This window comes from Oratosquilla oratoria, chromosome 12 (genome assembly GCF_046742065.1).
Source record: "Oratosquilla oratoria isolate Oo_2021 chromosome 12, ASM4674206v1, whole genome shotgun sequence".
Lineage (NCBI taxonomy): Eukaryota > Metazoa > Arthropoda > Malacostraca > Stomatopoda > Squillidae > Oratosquilla > Oratosquilla oratoria.
In genome coordinates this window covers 39,046,788-39,065,298 of record NC_134788.1, presented here as the reverse complement: position 1 = coordinate 39,065,298, position 18,511 = coordinate 39,046,788, and the positions used below count along the sequence as shown (strand labels likewise).

The following is an 18,511-nucleotide window of genomic DNA, read 5'->3' as shown; positions in this document are numbered from 1 at the left end:
AAAGGGGGGGGGGCAATTGGAGAAAACCCCAATAACCTTGTTCGGCCGTCTGGCCGTGGTTACGTGGCATCTTTTCACCCTATCTGACCACGCGGGCGCGAGAAAAACAAAGAATTTTCTAGATCCCGTGTCCGATAGCGAGGGTAGGGACATGAATTGACATGGTAACATTTTTACATGTGTTTGTTGACGAATAAAGTCATTTTTATGGGTTTCATTATAATTAATGTTAATGATTACAATAGTAATTTAAAGATATTAGAGCTGGATGCTGAATAAATTTCTAAGTACATCCAAAATATTAGAAGGATAGCTTTTCACTCTGACAAAAATACACAAGTTCAAGATATGCATTCCATTTACTTTGGAGTGCCCCCTATTCAGATGAATTTACTATAAAAAGCTGAATTTTCTATGGGGAATTTTATTCTACGGAGAGAGGAATTTGAAATTACCCTATTATGTCTGCTATATATATTTGTAGTAAGCCATTCATCAATCAAATGAATACAATTTGTTAATTACTTCTTATAACATCCGTATTAATAACATTTACATACTATATAGGTAGTTATTATGTCGATCTTTTGCCAAGTGGCGAATGAGGAAAAAAAAAAAAAGCTACAGGCAGTTGCCAGATATCGTCATTATGCTACATTCCGCATCAAAAATTCTACGAACGGCAACACAGGACTTGGTCGTACCGCAGTACTCGCAGCCTCTTTCCTGCCGTCCGTCCTACTACTTTCCCTCAGCACTTGTACCCCAACCCGAGTCTTGCGAATCTGACGATTGTATAGGATGCAAGCGAGGGAACGGGGACTGACCGCTCTACCGTGTGATGTACAAAGTTCTACCTTAGTTACAACAGTGAAGCGAATAAAGGCTTTCGTCTAACTCCACTATTCTTCGTGGTTGGTGTCGGGAGCTGCGTGAAAAGGTATGACGGTAATTGGCAGTCGCCTTCATGACTGTTATCAGGCTGCAGCCCCTTTTGGTATATAATCATAAATCACTGAAATATTTATAATTTCATACGTTGATATAGGACTCGATAATAATGGGCATTTCCATTTCATTCATATTTTTCTTTTAATATATTGATTTCTGATTTTGAATTGTGATATTCATAAGTCACATTATCCTTAGCGCATATCAATAATTATTAGGAAATTTACAAAATGTTGGAAGGTGTCCTCTTGCATGTGACAAAGTGACAATGGCGGAATATGTGGGAAACTGTCCCTATACCTACATGAGGATGCCGGCATCTGCGTCAGGGTTATATTTATTTTGTAGTTGTGGTCGGGTGACTCCAAAACTCTGTGAATTGGCCTGATCCTATTTTCTGTGGTTATAACATTCAGAGTGGAAGAGAACGAGTAATACTGCTGTATAACGCGAGTATTGTGATGCATCATCGTGCATCAGGCACCTGATGCTTCCCGCCATAATTTGACGCGTACTGAGGAGGTCAATGGAAAAATACAACAAAAGTTCACAGTTTCTAAATATTTTAATATGACTCTTTTTATATCACACATACAAACCATCACATTTTTTATTTTATATAGTACATACAAGAAATACAGGCGTATATGTCAAAAGCGAAAACCTCGATATAATAGGAATAACCGAGACATGGTTAAATGGCGGAGAGTTTGAAGCTGAATTTAATATTGCGGGATTCGAACACTTTCATCAAGATATAAATCACAAGAAAGGTGGGGGGGTTCTGTTGTACGTTAAGAGCAATGTCCATGCTTCTGTTTTAAAGTGAAACAGGATGCATATGATAGTTTGTGGGTAGAACTAATCCAAACAAATGGACAAAAAATGAATGTAGGTGCAATATATAGGCCAAAGACATTATATCATTGGCAGACGACAAGCTGTTGTTTCAAGAACTGTCTAGTTTCTGCAACCGGGACCTATTCATAATGGGTGATTTCAATTTCATTGACATTGATTGGATGACCCTACACGGCCATATAGGTAGTCGCTTGATGGATTTTCTCGGAGACAATTACCTAGTTCAACATGTAAAAGAGCCCACAAGACATGGAAACATGCTCGATCTATTGATCGCTAGCCACGAAAGCATGATAACCGATGTACAAGTCTGTGAAACTATTGCAAATAGCGCTCACGTCAGTCGCGCCTCACCCTACCCTCCGCGGCGCTCGCTCCCAAAGAAGGGGGGAGGGGAGTGCGCACAACTCAAGCTAGGCCTTTACACTCACTGTAGTTGGCAAGCATAGTTCGCAAAGACCTTGCATATGTCCTCTCGGGGGATTCCTACATTTTCATCCTCCTGGACAATAGATCATAACTAACAGAAGTGAGTCGCCATATCCACAAAGTGAGGATTACAAGGGCGGCGACAGTGGTAGCACTTACATCTATATTTTCATGCATACTACTCTAGCTGTATACCGCTTCCTCCAAGCTATAACTGACCGCCATCCCATTACTCAACCTTGACATCGGCTTCGTCCGTCCCTCGTATGTCGTCACACATCCTAATTGTCCCAATCCCCGTCCCGTTTTCCTCGCCTCTTACGATTCAAGTGGGAATACTTGGTGGCAGCATTTTGTCCCCTACCACAGGGTAGGCGACAAAAAGGAAATGAACATTCAGAGAAGTGGAACAGGACAATAACAAGGGGTTGGGGGACAGCATAACGGAGGGACAGTCACAGTATAATTAAAGTGTCATCATTTCTCTGGGAAAAGAGTCCTCCTCTAGAACAGACAAAATGGTGTGTGGCTCTGGTCCATAGGGGCGCCCCACACAGACCCTTAGAGTATCAACTGCATGCTACTTTATCACAATAACGTGCAGCCAATGTCCTAGACGGGTATTCCTAATTATATTTCCGGTGTTATGGGATTGTTCAAACTCTCCCAGTTTCTCCCTTAAAAAAAGCTGAAATTTTTTGGTCACTCCCCAGTATAAAACTTCGTCTTCACTGAAGAGTAGATAACCAAGCTGGGGACACGCCATCCTTTCCCGCTAAAACCTGGAGGATGTGGTAGGGGTGAAATAACAGGGTGATTCCGTTGCTATGGGAACGAATTACCATGTGGCATTTGAAAGCATCTCGCGAGAAACCTGTATCGCACAAGTCATACAAGAAAGTCTTCTCACTTCCGCTCATTATCATATGCTGTTAGATACTGCTCCTTCAAGCTGTTGGAAAGGCCTTTTTTTCGGAGTGGGTCATCACGTGCTATTTCAAATCATCCTTATATCAGAAAGCTTCATCCCACAGGACACACTGTAAAAGCCTTAACCATTTATGGATCATCTTGTGACATTTGAGAACAGTTTTTCGTGAAAGATATTTCTTGCACTGGTAACACTGCAATGGGTTCTCTCCTGTATGGGTAATGGTGTGACGTGACGTTTGAAAAGACCCTTACGCGAAAAAAAAGCTTTACTGCACAGACCACACTGGAATGGCTTCTCTTCTGCGTGGGTAGTCATGTGATGTTAGAGAACCCCCTTTTGTGAGCAAGCGGAATCACACATGTCACATTATGTGTGGGTCATCATGTGACTTTTGAGAACACCCTTTCGTGAGAAAGCAGAATCACACAGGTCACACTGGAATGGCTTCTCTCCTGTGTGGGTCATCATGTGACTTTTGAGGTTACCCTTATACGAGAAAGCGGAATCACACAAGTCACACTGGAATGGCTTCTCTCCTGTGTGGGTCATCATGTGACTTTTGAGGTCACCCTTACGTGAGAAAGCGGAATCACACAAGTCACACTGGAATGGCTTCTCTCCTGTGTGGATCATCATGTGACATTTGAGATCACCATTTCGTGAGAAAGCAGAATCACACATGTCACACTGGAATGGCTTCTCTCCTGTGTGGGTCATCATGTGACTTTTGAGGCTACCCTTATACGAGAAAGCGGAATCACACAAGTCACACTGGAATGGCTTCTCTCCTGTGTGGGTCATCATGTGATGTTTGAGATTACCCTTATGTGAGAAAGCGGAATCACACAAGTCACACTGGAATGGCTTCTCTCCTGTGTGGGTCATCATGTGACGTTTGAGATCACCCTTATGTGAGAAAGCGGAATCACACAAGTCACACTGGAATGGCTTCTCTCCTGTGTGGGTCATCATGTGACTTTTGAGGTGACCCTTTCGTGAGAAAGCAGAATCACACAGGTCACACTGGAATGGCTTCTCTCCTGTGTGGGTCATCATGTGTCTTTTGAGGTGACCCTTACGTGAGAAAGCGGAATCACACAAGTCACACTGGAATGGCTTCTCTCCTGTGTGGGTCATCATGTGATGTTTGAGATTACGCTTTTGTGAGAAAGCAGAATCACACTGGAAAAACTTCTCTACCATGTGGGTCATCATGTGATAGATGTGAGTCTTTTGCATAATATAGGTCACACTAGAAAGGCTTCTCTCCTGTGTGGGTCATCACTTGATGTTTAAGATGACTTGTGAAGCTATAGGTGCCACATCGGGTTTTCTTTGTCGATAGTTACCTTTCTGAAAAAAAAAGTAGATTAACTTTTTGAGATATGTAATAGTAGGATTGTTGGTGTTTTGAACACAAACCATTTCATACATGCCATCCTCTATTATAAGAAAAATTTGCCTAAAACACATAGTAAAACCGATTATCAAAATGGTTAACTGGTCATTGTAGCGGCATTTGCTTTGTTAGCCTAGTTGTGGGTTGAAATTCCAAACTTCTCTCCTACTTAGAGGAATAACTATTAATTACCTACGATGCACTTCGTAGTGGAACTGGCACCAACATGGAAGTGGGGGTTAGATTAGACTCAACCCAGCCCCCCCCCCCAAAAAAAAAAAAAAAAATCAACCAGTACCAAAACAAACTTTTAAGATTATCTTATCGAGTAACGGTTTATGTCTATAGTAATTGCATGTCTGGCATGAGAGAATGTAAACACTGAACACGTTTGATACATATACATACATGCATACATATACCAAAGGCTTTTTCCCCCTTACACGGGGGGTAACCAAATAGAAAAAGGCATAGAAATCACTCCCACCCATTTCATTTCCCATATATTCCACTCCCCTCCACCCTCCTTCCTATATTGGCACCTTCTGGATGACGGGTCATCCCTGCATCCTGTCCACTGCCCTGGGTCACAAGCAGTGTCGCAAGACATAGCACATCCACAGCAAGGCCGCTTCGTAAATTCGGCGACCCTCCCTCTCCGTCACCTCATCCAGGAAAGGAGAAGATGGGGAGAAATCCCTTCGGGCTGTGTAAATTTTTTCTCAAACATACTTCCTCACCCCCAATCCCCCCACCCACTCCCCCTCATGCATCACAGCCTCATATATACATAACCTTTCTCCATTCACCTCTGTCTTCTGTCCTTCCTCTACAGACATTCCTCTCTTTTGTGAAGCCCCTTTCATCCCCCATCCATCAATCTCATCCTAGGATGCCCCCTCATATTCACTCCTTCCACCTCTGCCTTCCTCACTTCTTTTACTAATCTTTCTTCACTTATTCTTTCCATGTGTCCAAACCATCCTAATACTCTTTCATCAACCCTATCTCCCAGCTCCTTTTCCACCTCTGTTCTCCTCATTTCTCACTTTATCTAGCCTAGTAACCCCTATCATACTTCTCAGACATTTCATCTCAAACACATTCAAGCTCTTTCTTTCTTCCTCTCTCATGTTCCGTGTTTCTGCCCCGTACATTGCTGTTGGCACAATCACTCCTTCATATAACCTCCTCTTAGCATCCATTCCAAGATGTCTATTTTTCATCACACTTTTTAATCCACCAAGGCATTTACTAGCTTTTCTCAATCTACATTCTACCTCCACCCCCACTCCTCCCTTTCCTGTCACAATCGCACCCAAGTATCTAAAACTATCCACTTCCTCCAGTTTCTCACCCTTAATGCTCACTTCCAGCCTACTGTCATTCTCTCCCCTTGTACATCTCATCACCTTAATTTTGCCCATATTTATTCTTTCACACACCTTCTCAAACTCTGTCACTAACTTCCTCAATCCCTCCTCTGATCCTGCTAAAAGCGCAGTGTCGTCGGCAAACAACAACTGGCTCACCTCCCACTTTTCTCCATTTTCTTGAGTCATCTCCAACCCCTGACCCACTACCCTTGCATTTACCTCTCGCACCAACCCATCCATGTAAAGATTGAACAGCCAGGGAGACATAACACACCCCTGACGGAGTCCCACCTTTACCTCAATCCATTCACTTTCTCCATTTCTAATCCTAACGCAAGCTCTGCTGCTCTCATAAAAACTCTTGACTGCTCTTAACAGCTTTCCTCCTATCCCATATATCTGCAGTACCTCCCACAGTGCCTTCCTGTCTACCCTGTCCAGATTCATAAAAGCCCAAAAACATCCTTACCTTTTCCTATAGCTTTCTCACATATCTGTCTTACCACAAAAAAAAAAAAGATCTTTACGACCACTGCCTGTCCTAAAACCACACTCTTCCTCACCAATTAATCCCTCTGTTCCTCTCCTAATCCTCTCAATCAAGACCCCCCCAATAAGCCTTCCCAACTACACTCAACAAGCTGATCCCTCTGTAACTACTAAACTCACACTTGTCCCCCTTTCCTTTGTAAAGCGGAACAATACAGGCACTCCTTCAGTCTTCTGGCACTCTACCATCTCTTAAACAAACATTAAATAACCTCACCAGCCAGTCCACCATCACTGTACCTCCTTTCTTCAGACATTCTGCATGGTATCCATCCAACCCAGGTGCCTTACCTGCTCTCATCATCGTAACAGTTGCTTTCACTTCATCCTTCCCTGTTTCTCCTCCATTTTCCTGACTCATCACTCTCATTTTCTTTGCGCTTCCCACTGGAACTACCTTTCCCTCCCTATCCTCCTTCACATTTAGCAACTCCCTAAAATACTCTGCCCACCTTCCTCTCACTACCTTCTCTTCCATTATTATCTCTCAATCTGCACCTTTTACCTTTTCTTCTCTCCTTGATTCGCCTCCTCTTCCTCTTTTAACTTCCTTCCAAAACATCTTTTTATTAATTTTAAAATTTTCTGTCATACTCTTTCCCCATTTCACATCTGCTCTCCTCTTTGCTTCCTTTATCTTATACTTAACTTCCTTTCTCTTTACTTTGTACCTCTCATACGAATCACACGTCCTAATTGAATGCCTGCTTCTTCTCTTCAACACCCTTCTTTGCTTCCTCATCCCACTACTCACTACCCTTCTTTCTATTTCCTCCCGCCCTCCTTGTTCCACACACCATCTTTGCATACCTAACGACTCCCTCCTTGAACCATCCGCATTCCTCCTCCACTCCTAGTTCTACTCTATCCTTTACTCTCTCCCACTCCTCTCTCAACTTCTTCTTATACTCATTCTCCTTTTTTTTTCTTCATTTAAGTAGTTCACTCTAAGTACCTCCCTACCTTCTGCACTTTTCCTCTTTCTCCACTCTCAATTTACCTTCCAACAGGAAATGATCTGATATTCCCCCACTCTCTTCCCTTAGAACATGTACATTCTTAACTCTTCCTACAATACTCCTAGTCACCATTATATAGTCCATTAACGCTCTATCTGCCACCCTTCCATCCACAACCCTCTCCCATATGTATTTATGCTTGACTTTCGTCTTAAACACTGTATTTACTACCATCAACTCTCTTTCAAGACACATCTTTACCATCAACTCTCCACTACAATTTTTGCCTCGAACTCCATACTTCCCAATCACTCCGTCAATTGGTTAATTTCCTACTCTGGCATTTAGGTCTCCCAATACAACTACATTGACATTTCTCCCTAATCCCTCTATGCACTCATTTATATCTACCCAGATACGTCTCCTAATTTGTATCTACCAATTTGGCAGCGGCGATCGGAACCAATGAAAAACTAGACCAATTGAAGCAACATTTCACGTAGAGGCACACTACTTGCTTTGCTGTCAAAATCTTGCGAACATCACATGGGGAGCGCTTCTCAGATGACTTTTTGGGCTAAAGACAAACAAAAAGGAAGACAAAACGTCCCAACAAGCTTTCTCCTACGTTAACAAATGAATACAATAAAATGTAACTTGTACAAGTGAAAAAGTGAAATACACACTTGCACGAAAAAGGAAACAAATCACATTCATACACACTAAGACCTTTGTTCACCATGTACTCTCTCACGTTATGTTGAGTGTGTCATTGTGTTCCTAGTGCCAAAGTATATTGGGATTAAGTCTATGCACCTATTTACGCTAATTTCTTTTGTCGTCCACGCTTCTAAGAACAGTCTCCTTTTCTTCGAGTTGCCTCTGTGTACCACTGTCGCTCCTTCCCAGTTAGTGTTGTGCTGTAGTTCGTTCATGTGTTTATAAAGTGCTGAGGCTGCATCTTTCCACTTAACTGCCTGTTTATGTTCTTCAATTTTAGTGGCGAGGTTCTTATGCGTTTCTCCTATGTAATCTACATGAAAATGCAAACATCCAATGCGGTACACTACGCCCTCCTGTTGAGTGGGTGCTTCCATGTCCCATCCCTACACCAAACCATTTCAAGTTCAAAGGATTACAAAGGAGAAGCATGCCAACAGGAGACCTTTTGGTCCATAACTCGGTCGGATGCGAAAAAACTATAATGACGATAAATATGAAAATAATAAAAATAAATAGATAAATAGGTCAAGTTAAAGTTAAAGTCAAGTTAAATCTATCAAGTTAAATCTATCAGGTAAATCTATCAAGTTCAATCTATCAGGTAAATAGTAAATAATAATAAATGGACAGATAAATAACGATAATCAAATTGAGAAATAACCAATAGTGTGAAAAAAATGTCACTTTTAATGTTGTCAATTCCTTTCAGAAACTTAGACCTATATCAAGTTACCTGAGTCTACGCTTTTTAGGGAAAATAAATTCATATGTTTTAATTGATTTTCGCCGCCGTACTTTTTCCAATCTGTCAACGTCTTTAATGAAAGTCAGTGACCACAAGAAAACGGCATATTCCAATCGTGGTTGAAGTCATAAGATCACGCAATCAGTTCTGGAATCTTGTTTGCTTTCTCAGAGGCTGAAATATACTGTTTAGATGATTTAAGATCGTTACTGATAATTAACCCGAGATCCTTTTCACTATCCACTTTTGTTAACGAATTTATAACTTGTAATCGTACCTACTGTTATTTTTACCTATGTGCATAACCTTGCATTTACTTGTGTAAAATTCCATCACTAGAGCTAATCAAAAGAAATGTATTAATCTGAATGGCGGCCATATTACCCATCCCATTTAAACTGTTACATTAATTCAACCAACATTCTCACCCCTGACCAAGAGGAACTACTTAACTTAGGGTCCAACTGCCTTATTATGTCTAAGCTCAAAAAAAGTTCCAAAAAAAGAACAGAATGTGAAGTTTTTATTGATGATGTTAAGATTTTTTTCTGTCCACTGTGGGTCATCATGTGACATTAGAGATCACTCTTTCGTGAGAAAGCTGCATCACACATGTCACATTGGAAAGTCTTCTCTCCAGTGTGGGTCATTATGTGGTGTTTAATAGCACTCTTTTCCAAGTATGTTGCATCAAATAGGTCACATTTGAAAGGCTTCTCTCCAGTATGGGTCATTATGTGATATTTGAGAGCACTCCTTTCTGAGTAAGCTGCATCACACAGGTCACACTTCAAAGGCTTCTCTCTAATGTGGCTCATCATGTGACGTTTGAGGTGCTCCTTTCGTGACAAAGTTGCATCACACAGGTCACATTGGAAAGGCTTCTCCCCACCCACTGTGGGTCAGCATCGCCTGGTATTTTAGAGCACTCTTTTGTCAGAAAGCTACTTCACACATGCCACATTCGAAAGGCTAATCTCCACAGTGGGTCGTTGTGCGATATTTAGGACCACGCTTTCCTGGGAAAAGATGGAGAAAATTCAATTTGTTCACGAATGTAAATTCACACCCTTTGGGGAGGAGCTTGAATATAAAATGATCATTGGACTAAGGAAATCTTTATGTTACTGCAAAGCTCACGTAGAATCTTGCATACGTGTTTTTGGGGGGATTCATTTGAAGAACCTCGAGGAGAGAGCGTTGTGTACAATTCGACTTACCATAAGATATAGAAGATTACTACATTTTCTTTCTCCTTGACAAAAGACTATAACTAAAAGAAGCGAGTCGCCATTTCCATAAGTGAGTACCCCAAGGGCGGCAACAGTGGCAACAGTGGCGAGTGGCGGCACCGAGGGAAAGAACGCACGCAAATAAAACATCTCCGAACAGAAGCACTCAACGCACGCAACGACATACGTGCCAAGCATTCATCGTACGCAACGTCTTTCAAGAACCAAACAAGATCATTTGTCTACAAAGAAAATGCAAGCCACTACTCACAAACTCCAGGCAACAGACGGGACCACGTAGTGCACGTCAATCCCCACCCTGGTACGAGGACGAGCTAGTGAAGGAGAGGGACGATTACAAGGACAAGGACGTCTTTCTGACGTGTGCGCCAGTACGTCTTTAGGGACGACTACAAGATGAAGAGAAGGAGTGAATCGACATTATCAACAAAGAAGGTACAAATTCACATGTATTATACTTGTAATGGACGACCACGGAAGTTCTCCGTCATGAGGTTATTACTTCGCAGTCACATGTCCCAAATTTTTAGGGGGAAGAAAATCCAATAGGGTGGGATTCATCAACATAAATAAAACATTAACAGTGTCAAAAAATAGGTGAAAGAAAAAAGACATATTGAAAGAAAATGTAGATCCTGAGAAGGGTAGGGCTAGGCTTATAGTAAATTTCCAGCAAATAGAAAATATCAAAACGTGAAAATTATAAAATTGCAACTGATACCTTTCACATTGAGACTTTGTAACTATGCAGAAACTATTCCATTACAGAAAGGGAAACATTGGCAGCGATATATTCACAAGAGAGTTTTGGAGATATGATACTGGCATATCCAATCAGAGTGTGGACTGATCATACAGCTATTCAGAACTTATTCAAACATAAGAATCTTAGAGGCAGATTAGCCAGGTGGTTTACTGCACTTCCATGTTATGAGGTTAAGTTCGAATACATTCCAGGTAGGAAGAACATTGCAACAGATGCACTATCTAGGGATATTTCCCAACCAATGACAGGGTTGATCAATATTACCTGCAGTATTAATGAACTAGTATCCGGAAGAAAGTCAAGCATAAGTACACATGGGAGAGGGTGGTGGAGGGAAGGGTAGTAGATAGAGCTTTAATGGACTATGTAGTGGTAAATAGGTTTATGATAGGAGGAGTTAAGGATGTACATGTGCTAAGGAGAGAGGGTGGGGGAATATCAGATCATTTTCTGGTGGAAGGTAAGTTGAGAGTGGAGGATAGATGGAGAAAGAGGAAAGGGACAGAGGATAGGGAGGTGCTTAGAGTGAACTCTTTAAAGGAAAAGGAAAAGGAGAAGGAGTACAAGAGGAAGCTGAGGGAGGAGTGGGAGGGAGTGAAGGATAGAGTAGAGGTAGGTGTGGAGGAGGAATGGGGATGGTTCAAGGAGGGAGTCAAAAAGTGTGCAGAGATGGTGTGTGGAACAAGAAGGACAGGAGGAAATAGAAGGAAGGGTAGTGAATGGTGGGATGAGGAAATGAAGAAGGTTGTAGAAGAAAAGAAGCGAGCTTACACAGATTGGTTACAAAATAGGATTTAGGACAGGTAGAGGGTGTGTAGATCAGATTTTTGTGGTAAGACAGATATGTGAGAAAGCTATAAGAAAGGGGAAGGATGTTTTTTGGGCCTTTATGGATCTGGAAAAGGCTTACGACAGGGTAGACAGAAAGGCACTGTGGGAGGTTATGCGGATATATGGGATAGGAGGAAAGCTTCTCGGAGCTGTCAAGAGTTTTTACGAGAGTAGTAGAGCATGTGTCAGGATTAGAAATGGAGAGAGTGAGTGGTTTGAGGTAGAGGTGGGACTTCGACAAGGATGCGTTATGTCACCCTGGCTGTTCAACTTATACATGGATGGGGTAGTGCGAGATGTAAATGCAAGGGTAGTGGGCCAGGGATTGGAGATGGTTAAAGAAAATGGAGAAAAGTGGGAGGTGAGCCAGTTGTTGTTGGCGGATGACACTGCGCTTGTGGCAGGATCGGAGGAGGGATTGAGGAAATTGGTGACAGAGTTTGGGAGAGTGTGTGATAGAAGAAATCTGAAGATAAATATGGGTAAAAGTAAGGTGATGAGATGTACAAGGGGCGAAAGTGGCAGTAATCTGGAAGTGAGCATTAAGGGAGAGCAACTGGAGGAAGTGGATAGTTTTAGATACTTGGGTGCAAATGTGGCAGGAAAAGGTGGAGTAAAGGTGGAGGTGGAATGTAGATTGAGAGAAGCGAGTAAATGCCTTGGTGGATTAAAAAGTGTAATGAGGAATAGACATTTGGGAATGGATGCTAAGAGGAGACTGTATGAAGGAGTGATTGTGACAACAGCACTGTATGGAGCAGAAACATGGAACATAAGAGAGGAAGAGAGAAGGAGCTTGAATGTGTTTGAGATGAAGTGTCTGAGAAGTATGATGGGGGTTACTAGGCTAGATAGAGTGAGAAATGAGGAGGTGAGGAGGAGAACAGGGGTGGAAAGGGAGTTGGGAGATAGGGTTGATGAAAGAGTATTGGGATGGTTTGGACACTGGAAAGAATGAGTGAAGAAAGACTAGTAAAAGAGGTATGGAAGGCAGATGTGGGGAGAGTGAACATGAGGGGACGTCCTACGATGAGGTGGATGGATGGGGTGAAGGGGGCTTTGGGGAAGAGGGGAATGTCTGTTAAGGAAGGACGGGAGAGGACAGAAGACAGGGGTGAATGGAGAATGGTTGTATATGGAAAAATGTTGTGATGCATGAGGTGGAATGGATGGGGGGATGGGGGATGAGGTAGTGTGTGTGAGCAATATTTTGACGCAGCCCGAAGGGATTTCTCCCCGTCTTCTCCTTTATATGGGGGGACGGAGAGGGGGGGTCGCCGATTTAATGAAGCTGCCTTGCTGTGGATGTGCTGTGTCTTGCGACACTGCTTCTGACCCAGGGCAGTGGACAAGGTGTAGGGATGACCCGTCATCCAGGAGGTGCTAAGATGGGAGGGAGGGTGGAGGGGTGTGGAGTGTTTTCGGGGATGAAATGGGTGGGAATGATTATATGCCTTTTCCTTTTTGGCTACCTCCCTAGTAAGGGGGAAAAAGCCTTGGTGTATGTATGTATCATTAGATCAGGAACTGATAATAAGGATACAAAAAAGAATTGGAAAAATGTAGTCCACAACTTGATGAGCCCTTGAGGTATTCCTCCAAAACTATTAAAGGGGCATAAGATTGAAGAATTTCATTTAAGCAATGGGACGGAGTGAAGGATAGAGTAGAACGAGGAGTGGAGGAGGAATGGGGAGGGTTCAAGTACGGAGTTATAAGATGTCCAAAGTTGGTGTGTGAAACAAGCAGGATGGGATCAAATAGAAGGATAAGCAAGTGGTGGGATGAAGAAGCAGAGAAAGTTGTACAAGAACTAAGCATTCACAGATTGTTTACAAAATAGGATGAATCATATGAGAGGTACATAGAAAGCAGAAAAAGTAAAGCACAAGATAAAGGAAGCAAAGAGGGAGCTGTGAAATGGGGTAAGAGTATAACACATTTTTGAAAGAAACAAAAGATGTTTTGGAAAGAAATCAAGAAAGGAACAGGAGCCAAATCAAGTAGAGAAGAAAAGGTAAAAGATGCAGACGGAGAGATGATAATGGAAGAGATGGTGGTAAGAGGAAGATGGGCACAGTATTTTAGGAAGTTGCTATATGTGAAGAAGGGTAGGGAGGGGAAATCAGTTGCAGTGACAAGTGCCAAGAAAATGACAGTTATGGTGGACTGGCTGGTGAGGTTGTTTAATGTTTGTCTAAAAGAGAGTAGAGTGCCGGAGGACTGGAGTACTTGTATAGTTCCACTTTACATGGGAAAAGGGGACAAGTGCTAATGTAGTAGTTTTCAGTATCTCAATGAACTCGGCAGCAGTATGGAGTTAAAGGTCAATTGAGAAGGTTTTCAAAGGGCTGGTGAATATTTGCTACATGTATGGCTTTGTATTTGTACCACCAAGTCCAAAGTTTCAAAAACCTGTACAGGTTTCCATAAGGCCACAAGTGGTGAACAGAGGGACACAAATGAACTGAGCCATGACTAAAGATGTCGGTGTCTAAGTGAGTGGTTGTCCAGTATGGCGGCATCAGCCCAGGCTGAACCTGTCTCAGACGTCTCTGCGTCTCTACCCGAGGAGTTGCATTATCTGAGCCAAAGTAGGACAAAACCTTGGGCCTTGGGTGTAGTAGTAGTGAGGAGGAACCAGACGTGCCAGATACTGCTGGGCACATGGACTTTGATGAACCTGACATGTAGGTTTTGACTATCACTTTGACTTTTTTAAACAAACCAAAACAAGGATGGTAAAACACAAGGATGGTCAGTACATACATATACCAAGGGCTTTTTCCCCACTTGGGTCATAAGAGGTGACAAAAACGGGACAGAGATTAGGACTAGGCATCCTTCTCCCTGTAGCCCCAAAGGGGACATTCCTAAAAGAGTCTAGGGGCTATCCAACGAGTACCCCTAAGGATGGTTAGTAAAACACATTAATTCCTCCTTGCGTGAACAGATGAACCATCCATGCACTGTGGACGTGGTCTATATTGGTGGTCGTACAGATTTTTTTTTCCCAACAGTATAAAACCAAATCCACCCCTGCTAAGTGTACTGGGGCCTGGCAGATAGGACCAGGCCCATCAACATCTTCTGGGTATTAGGCCTACCATTTCATTCCTTCAGACCTTCATCCGTTGATACAGAAACTGACAAGTTGGAAAGGATATGCAACAAAATGCCACATGACAATGTCCACAGTTCTATATTTTCTTGCTTATCATAACACAATTTCTATAGATGTAGAATAAATAATTCATATGCATCAAGGATAAAATCATTATATTTTGCACTTCTATTTCATTTATCAAAATTGCACAAAAAGTATAGTTTTGCACCTCTATTTCATGTATACATTAATACCATACAAAAATTAAATGGATGTATAGTATGATAACAAGAACAAATAATTTTTTTTTTAATCCATTATAATTGTCCAATTAGAAATTAATTTTAAATCAGAGTATGACCAAAGTAATATAAAGCCATCACGCACTGTATGAAAAGTGGAACAACTATTATTCTATTTTTCATTTTATTATTATTATCATTATTATTGTTTTGATTGGGAAATAATACCTCCTTGGCATGGCCACCCTAATTAATTCCCTAAAAAGGGAAGACAATAATATGGCCAATAATTGCACAGGATGCAACCTGCCAACCTACATAGAAACGTCAGAGATGGGAGCAAAAGAACTTTCAAAAATGTCGTCTCCCAAGGTCAAATGAGGAATTCTTTGCAGGTACTAGTTTCAACATCCGATCAACTTAGAGCATCAACAATTTAATGTCATCAGCTTAATTCATTTTAACATTATATGTACAGTTTTCTATTTCTCTATTAGGAACTAAAATAGAAGTGCAAAATATGCAATTGTTTGTGTTTTTATACAGGGATTACCTTTGTCTTGTGGCATTTTGCACATAATACCTGACTTTAAAAAATATCACCTTACTGGTTTACAAGAGCTTCACACAATGAACTTGAGGTAAATTAGGTGAAGAAACAATGTATTACATTATCTAAAGTCACACTACACTTAAGGATGTAAATCCCAATTTCAACAAAACACCCAAAAAGCTACTAGATTTGATTATTATTATTTTTTTTACAGCAGTTTTCCTGTTGATTTCATTAAATCAGGTGTTCTGTTTCCATCAGAACCATGCCAGTCATGTCTGGGGACAGCATTGGGAAACAAGTAGTTTGAATTAAAGAGGAGTGCAAAGCCAGTGATTAATGACAGAAACAAGGACAACATTGTTCAAACAAACAGTAAAACAAGCACAGTTTTCTCCAATTCTGACCATACCTAAGATTAGAGAACACAATCACAGCAGGGTTCGCTATTCTTTAAAAGATTATTGGGTTCGTTATTCTTTACATTAGTATAATCAGGTTTGCTGTTTTTGATATAGATATGTTGGGTTCGCTAATCTTGACATTATCTGAATTAGGGAATACTGTGGGTTGGGTTAGGTTATGTTGGGATAGCCATTCTTTAGATGAGGATCATTGGGGTCACTGTTCTTGACATGATCCATATCTTTTTCCCAACACTTTTCCTGTTGATTTGACCAAATTGGGTGTTCCATTTCAATTGGAAATCACTTGTTTGTACTAAACCCCCACCCCCATCTGGGGACTGCATTGGGAAATAAGTATTGCAATTTAGAGAAGCATGCAAAGCCAGTGATTAATGAAAGAAATGACAACACTGTTCAAATAAACGATAAACCAAGCACAGTATTCTCCTATTCTGACCATATCTAACCTACCCAGTCCCTCTCTCCCTCATGGCAAATAGATTTTTCAATGGTATTTGTTAATTTTGCTTCTTGTATTCGATACGAGATAAGTTAATACAAGATCATTTTCATTCTCTTCCCTACATGTATATATCTTTTACAATGATGTATTGTTGTGATTCTCCATAATTTTAAGGATACACAAATATGTTTGCCAGTCTGCAACCCTGTATATCATCTGCTAGCCCATGTTTAAATACAATAAATTCATAGTAATGTCAGCAACGATTTTCAAAACACTAAGACGAGCATCTTTACAGTTACCAACAATTAGGTTAGATTTTTCAATGGTATTTGTTAATTTTGTTTCTTGCATTCAATGCAAGAGAAGTTAATACAAGATCATTTTCATTCTCTTCCCTACATATATATATCTTTTACAATAATGTATAGTTATGATTCTACATAATTTTAAGTATACACAAATATGTTTGCCAGTCTGCAACCCTCCCTATATCATCTGCTAGCCCATGTTTAAATACAATAATTTCATAGTAACGTCAGCAACAATTTTCAAAACACTAAGACGAGCATCTTTACAGTTACCAACAATTAGGTTAGGTTACATTATGTTAAGTCTGCAATTCTTAACTGTATCACAACTAGCTTTATCATTCGGAGTATTTTCAACCCCAGATATGAGTACCACACATCAATAGTAACATCAGTGGTGATTAGAATAGATTAGCAGGCATCTTTACGTATACCTAATTCTACACCTAAGTCAAAAATCTTATTCAGTACTTGGAGTTGTTCTAAAACATCAGCATATAATGTTAACTACTTCCTAGTTCTTAAGGGGCTATTGTTATTTGACAGCTCACTCTACAATTTTTTTTAAACGCTGGCTTTCTTTCAATAGAACGAGACCTAATTTGATCTCATTACTAACCTACAGCATTCTCAAGTATCCAACACCTAGACAACTACAACCATAATGGCCTGCAACTTCCAGGCATCAATCTATTCATATAGGCTCTGTGGCAAACGCCAACAATAATCTTTTCTTTACCTGTGTGGTTTCCTTCTTTGCTTATAATTTTCATGACACAAATGTCTAAAATATTTCAAATATTCTTGCAAATGTACAAAGGCACTTTTAGAAATGTTTTTACATGGTTTGCCCCTACTTAACGAAAATATTTGTTATCATAAGCTCTATCAAGGGGTACCTAATCTGTTTTGTGCTTACAACCTATGCTTTACTTAAAAGTCCTGCTCTATGTAGGAAGTAGTGGCGAGATGATAGCGATACTTGTGTTTTTTTCATCCAGGATTGGGCATGTGTGAAATAGGAGTCTTGCTCACGGGCATACTAAAGCTGTTAAGAACATCGGTTATGATGTGAAGATAAGTGGGGTTTGATTGCTAATGTAGGATTTGTTGGATATTGTTCCTAGCCTATATCAATATATTTAACACTGCTGATAGAAGAACTGGATAACAATCTGTTACGTAGAGATGTTCATGCACCTTGACTTACACTGGAAAAACGGAGAGGGCGACGTGATCTAATATGTATTCAAACGGGTCAAGATTATCATTTAGACAGCAGGGCAGTACTCAAAGTAATGGCCTCTTGCAGTCTCCTCCGGTCTTCGGTCGTCGATTCGTTTTCCTCCTCTCAGGGCGATAGTGTTGTTGCACTCTAGCAGGTAGTGAATGAAGGAGGGGTTGGTCATACCGCAAGGAGCTACTGGACAGAATATTATCATACCTGTCCATCATATATATTCGTTATTTATCAATGTCGAAAAAAAATCTAAATTGGTTTTGTTCTAAGGGAATGTGAATGTGTCTGATTGCCACAGATTCTCTATTTGTACCCCCAAACATTGCCCAATTACTCTAAAAAAACATTACCATAAACTCTACCCCAGCATAGGCTTGATTACCCTAAAATAGGGTAATTACCCTAAAAGTGGA

The 18,511-nt window shown here is 40.9% G+C and overlaps 2 protein-coding genes across 3 annotated transcripts; both read right to left on the bottom strand.

Annotated features, from left to right (window-relative positions):
• Positions 1-434: 434 nt before the first annotated feature.
• LOC143031462 (uncharacterized) lies at positions 435-18,417 on the bottom strand. 2 transcript variants are annotated; one of them, XM_076195301.1, is made up of 2 exons: positions 18,069-18,417; positions 435-4,528 (listed from the first exon to the last, which is right to left on the bottom strand). In XM_076195301.1, the coding sequence occupies exon 2, from the start codon at positions 4,412-4,414 to the stop codon at positions 3,542-3,544; it is 873 nt and encodes a 290-aa protein (XP_076051416.1). In that variant the 5' UTR covers positions 4,415-4,528; positions 18,069-18,417; the 3' UTR covers positions 435-3,541. The 2 variants fall into 2 exon arrangements, with proteins under 2 accessions (XP_076051416.1, XP_076051418.1); XM_076195303.1 differs by lacking the exon at positions 18,069-18,417 and adding an exon at positions 17,598-18,051.
• LOC143030342 (uncharacterized) lies at positions 9,233-10,029 on the bottom strand. Its single transcript, XM_076193495.1, has 2 exons — positions 9,996-10,029; positions 9,233-9,821 (listed from the first exon to the last, which is right to left on the bottom strand). Exons 1-2 carry the CDS (start codon positions 10,027-10,029, stop codon positions 9,502-9,504), a joined length of 354 nt encoding a protein of 117 aa, XP_076049610.1. The 3' UTR covers positions 9,233-9,501.
• Positions 18,418-18,511: the final 94 nt, after the last annotated feature.

What these genes read in the sequence shown, in the direction of transcription:
- LOC143031462 (XM_076195301.1), bottom strand. Translation starts at nt 4,414, where the DNA reads ATGCAAAAGACTCACATCTATCACATGATGACCCACATGGTAGAGAAG.
- LOC143030342 (XM_076193495.1), bottom strand. Translation starts at nt 10,029, where the DNA reads ATGATCATTTTATATTCAAGCTCCTCCCCAAAGG. An exon ending in TTCAAGCTCCTCCCCAAAGG is followed by an intron (nt 9,822 to 9,995) that starts GTGTGAATTTAC and finishes GCTGACCCACAG; the next exon opens with TGGGTGGGGAGAAGCCTTTC.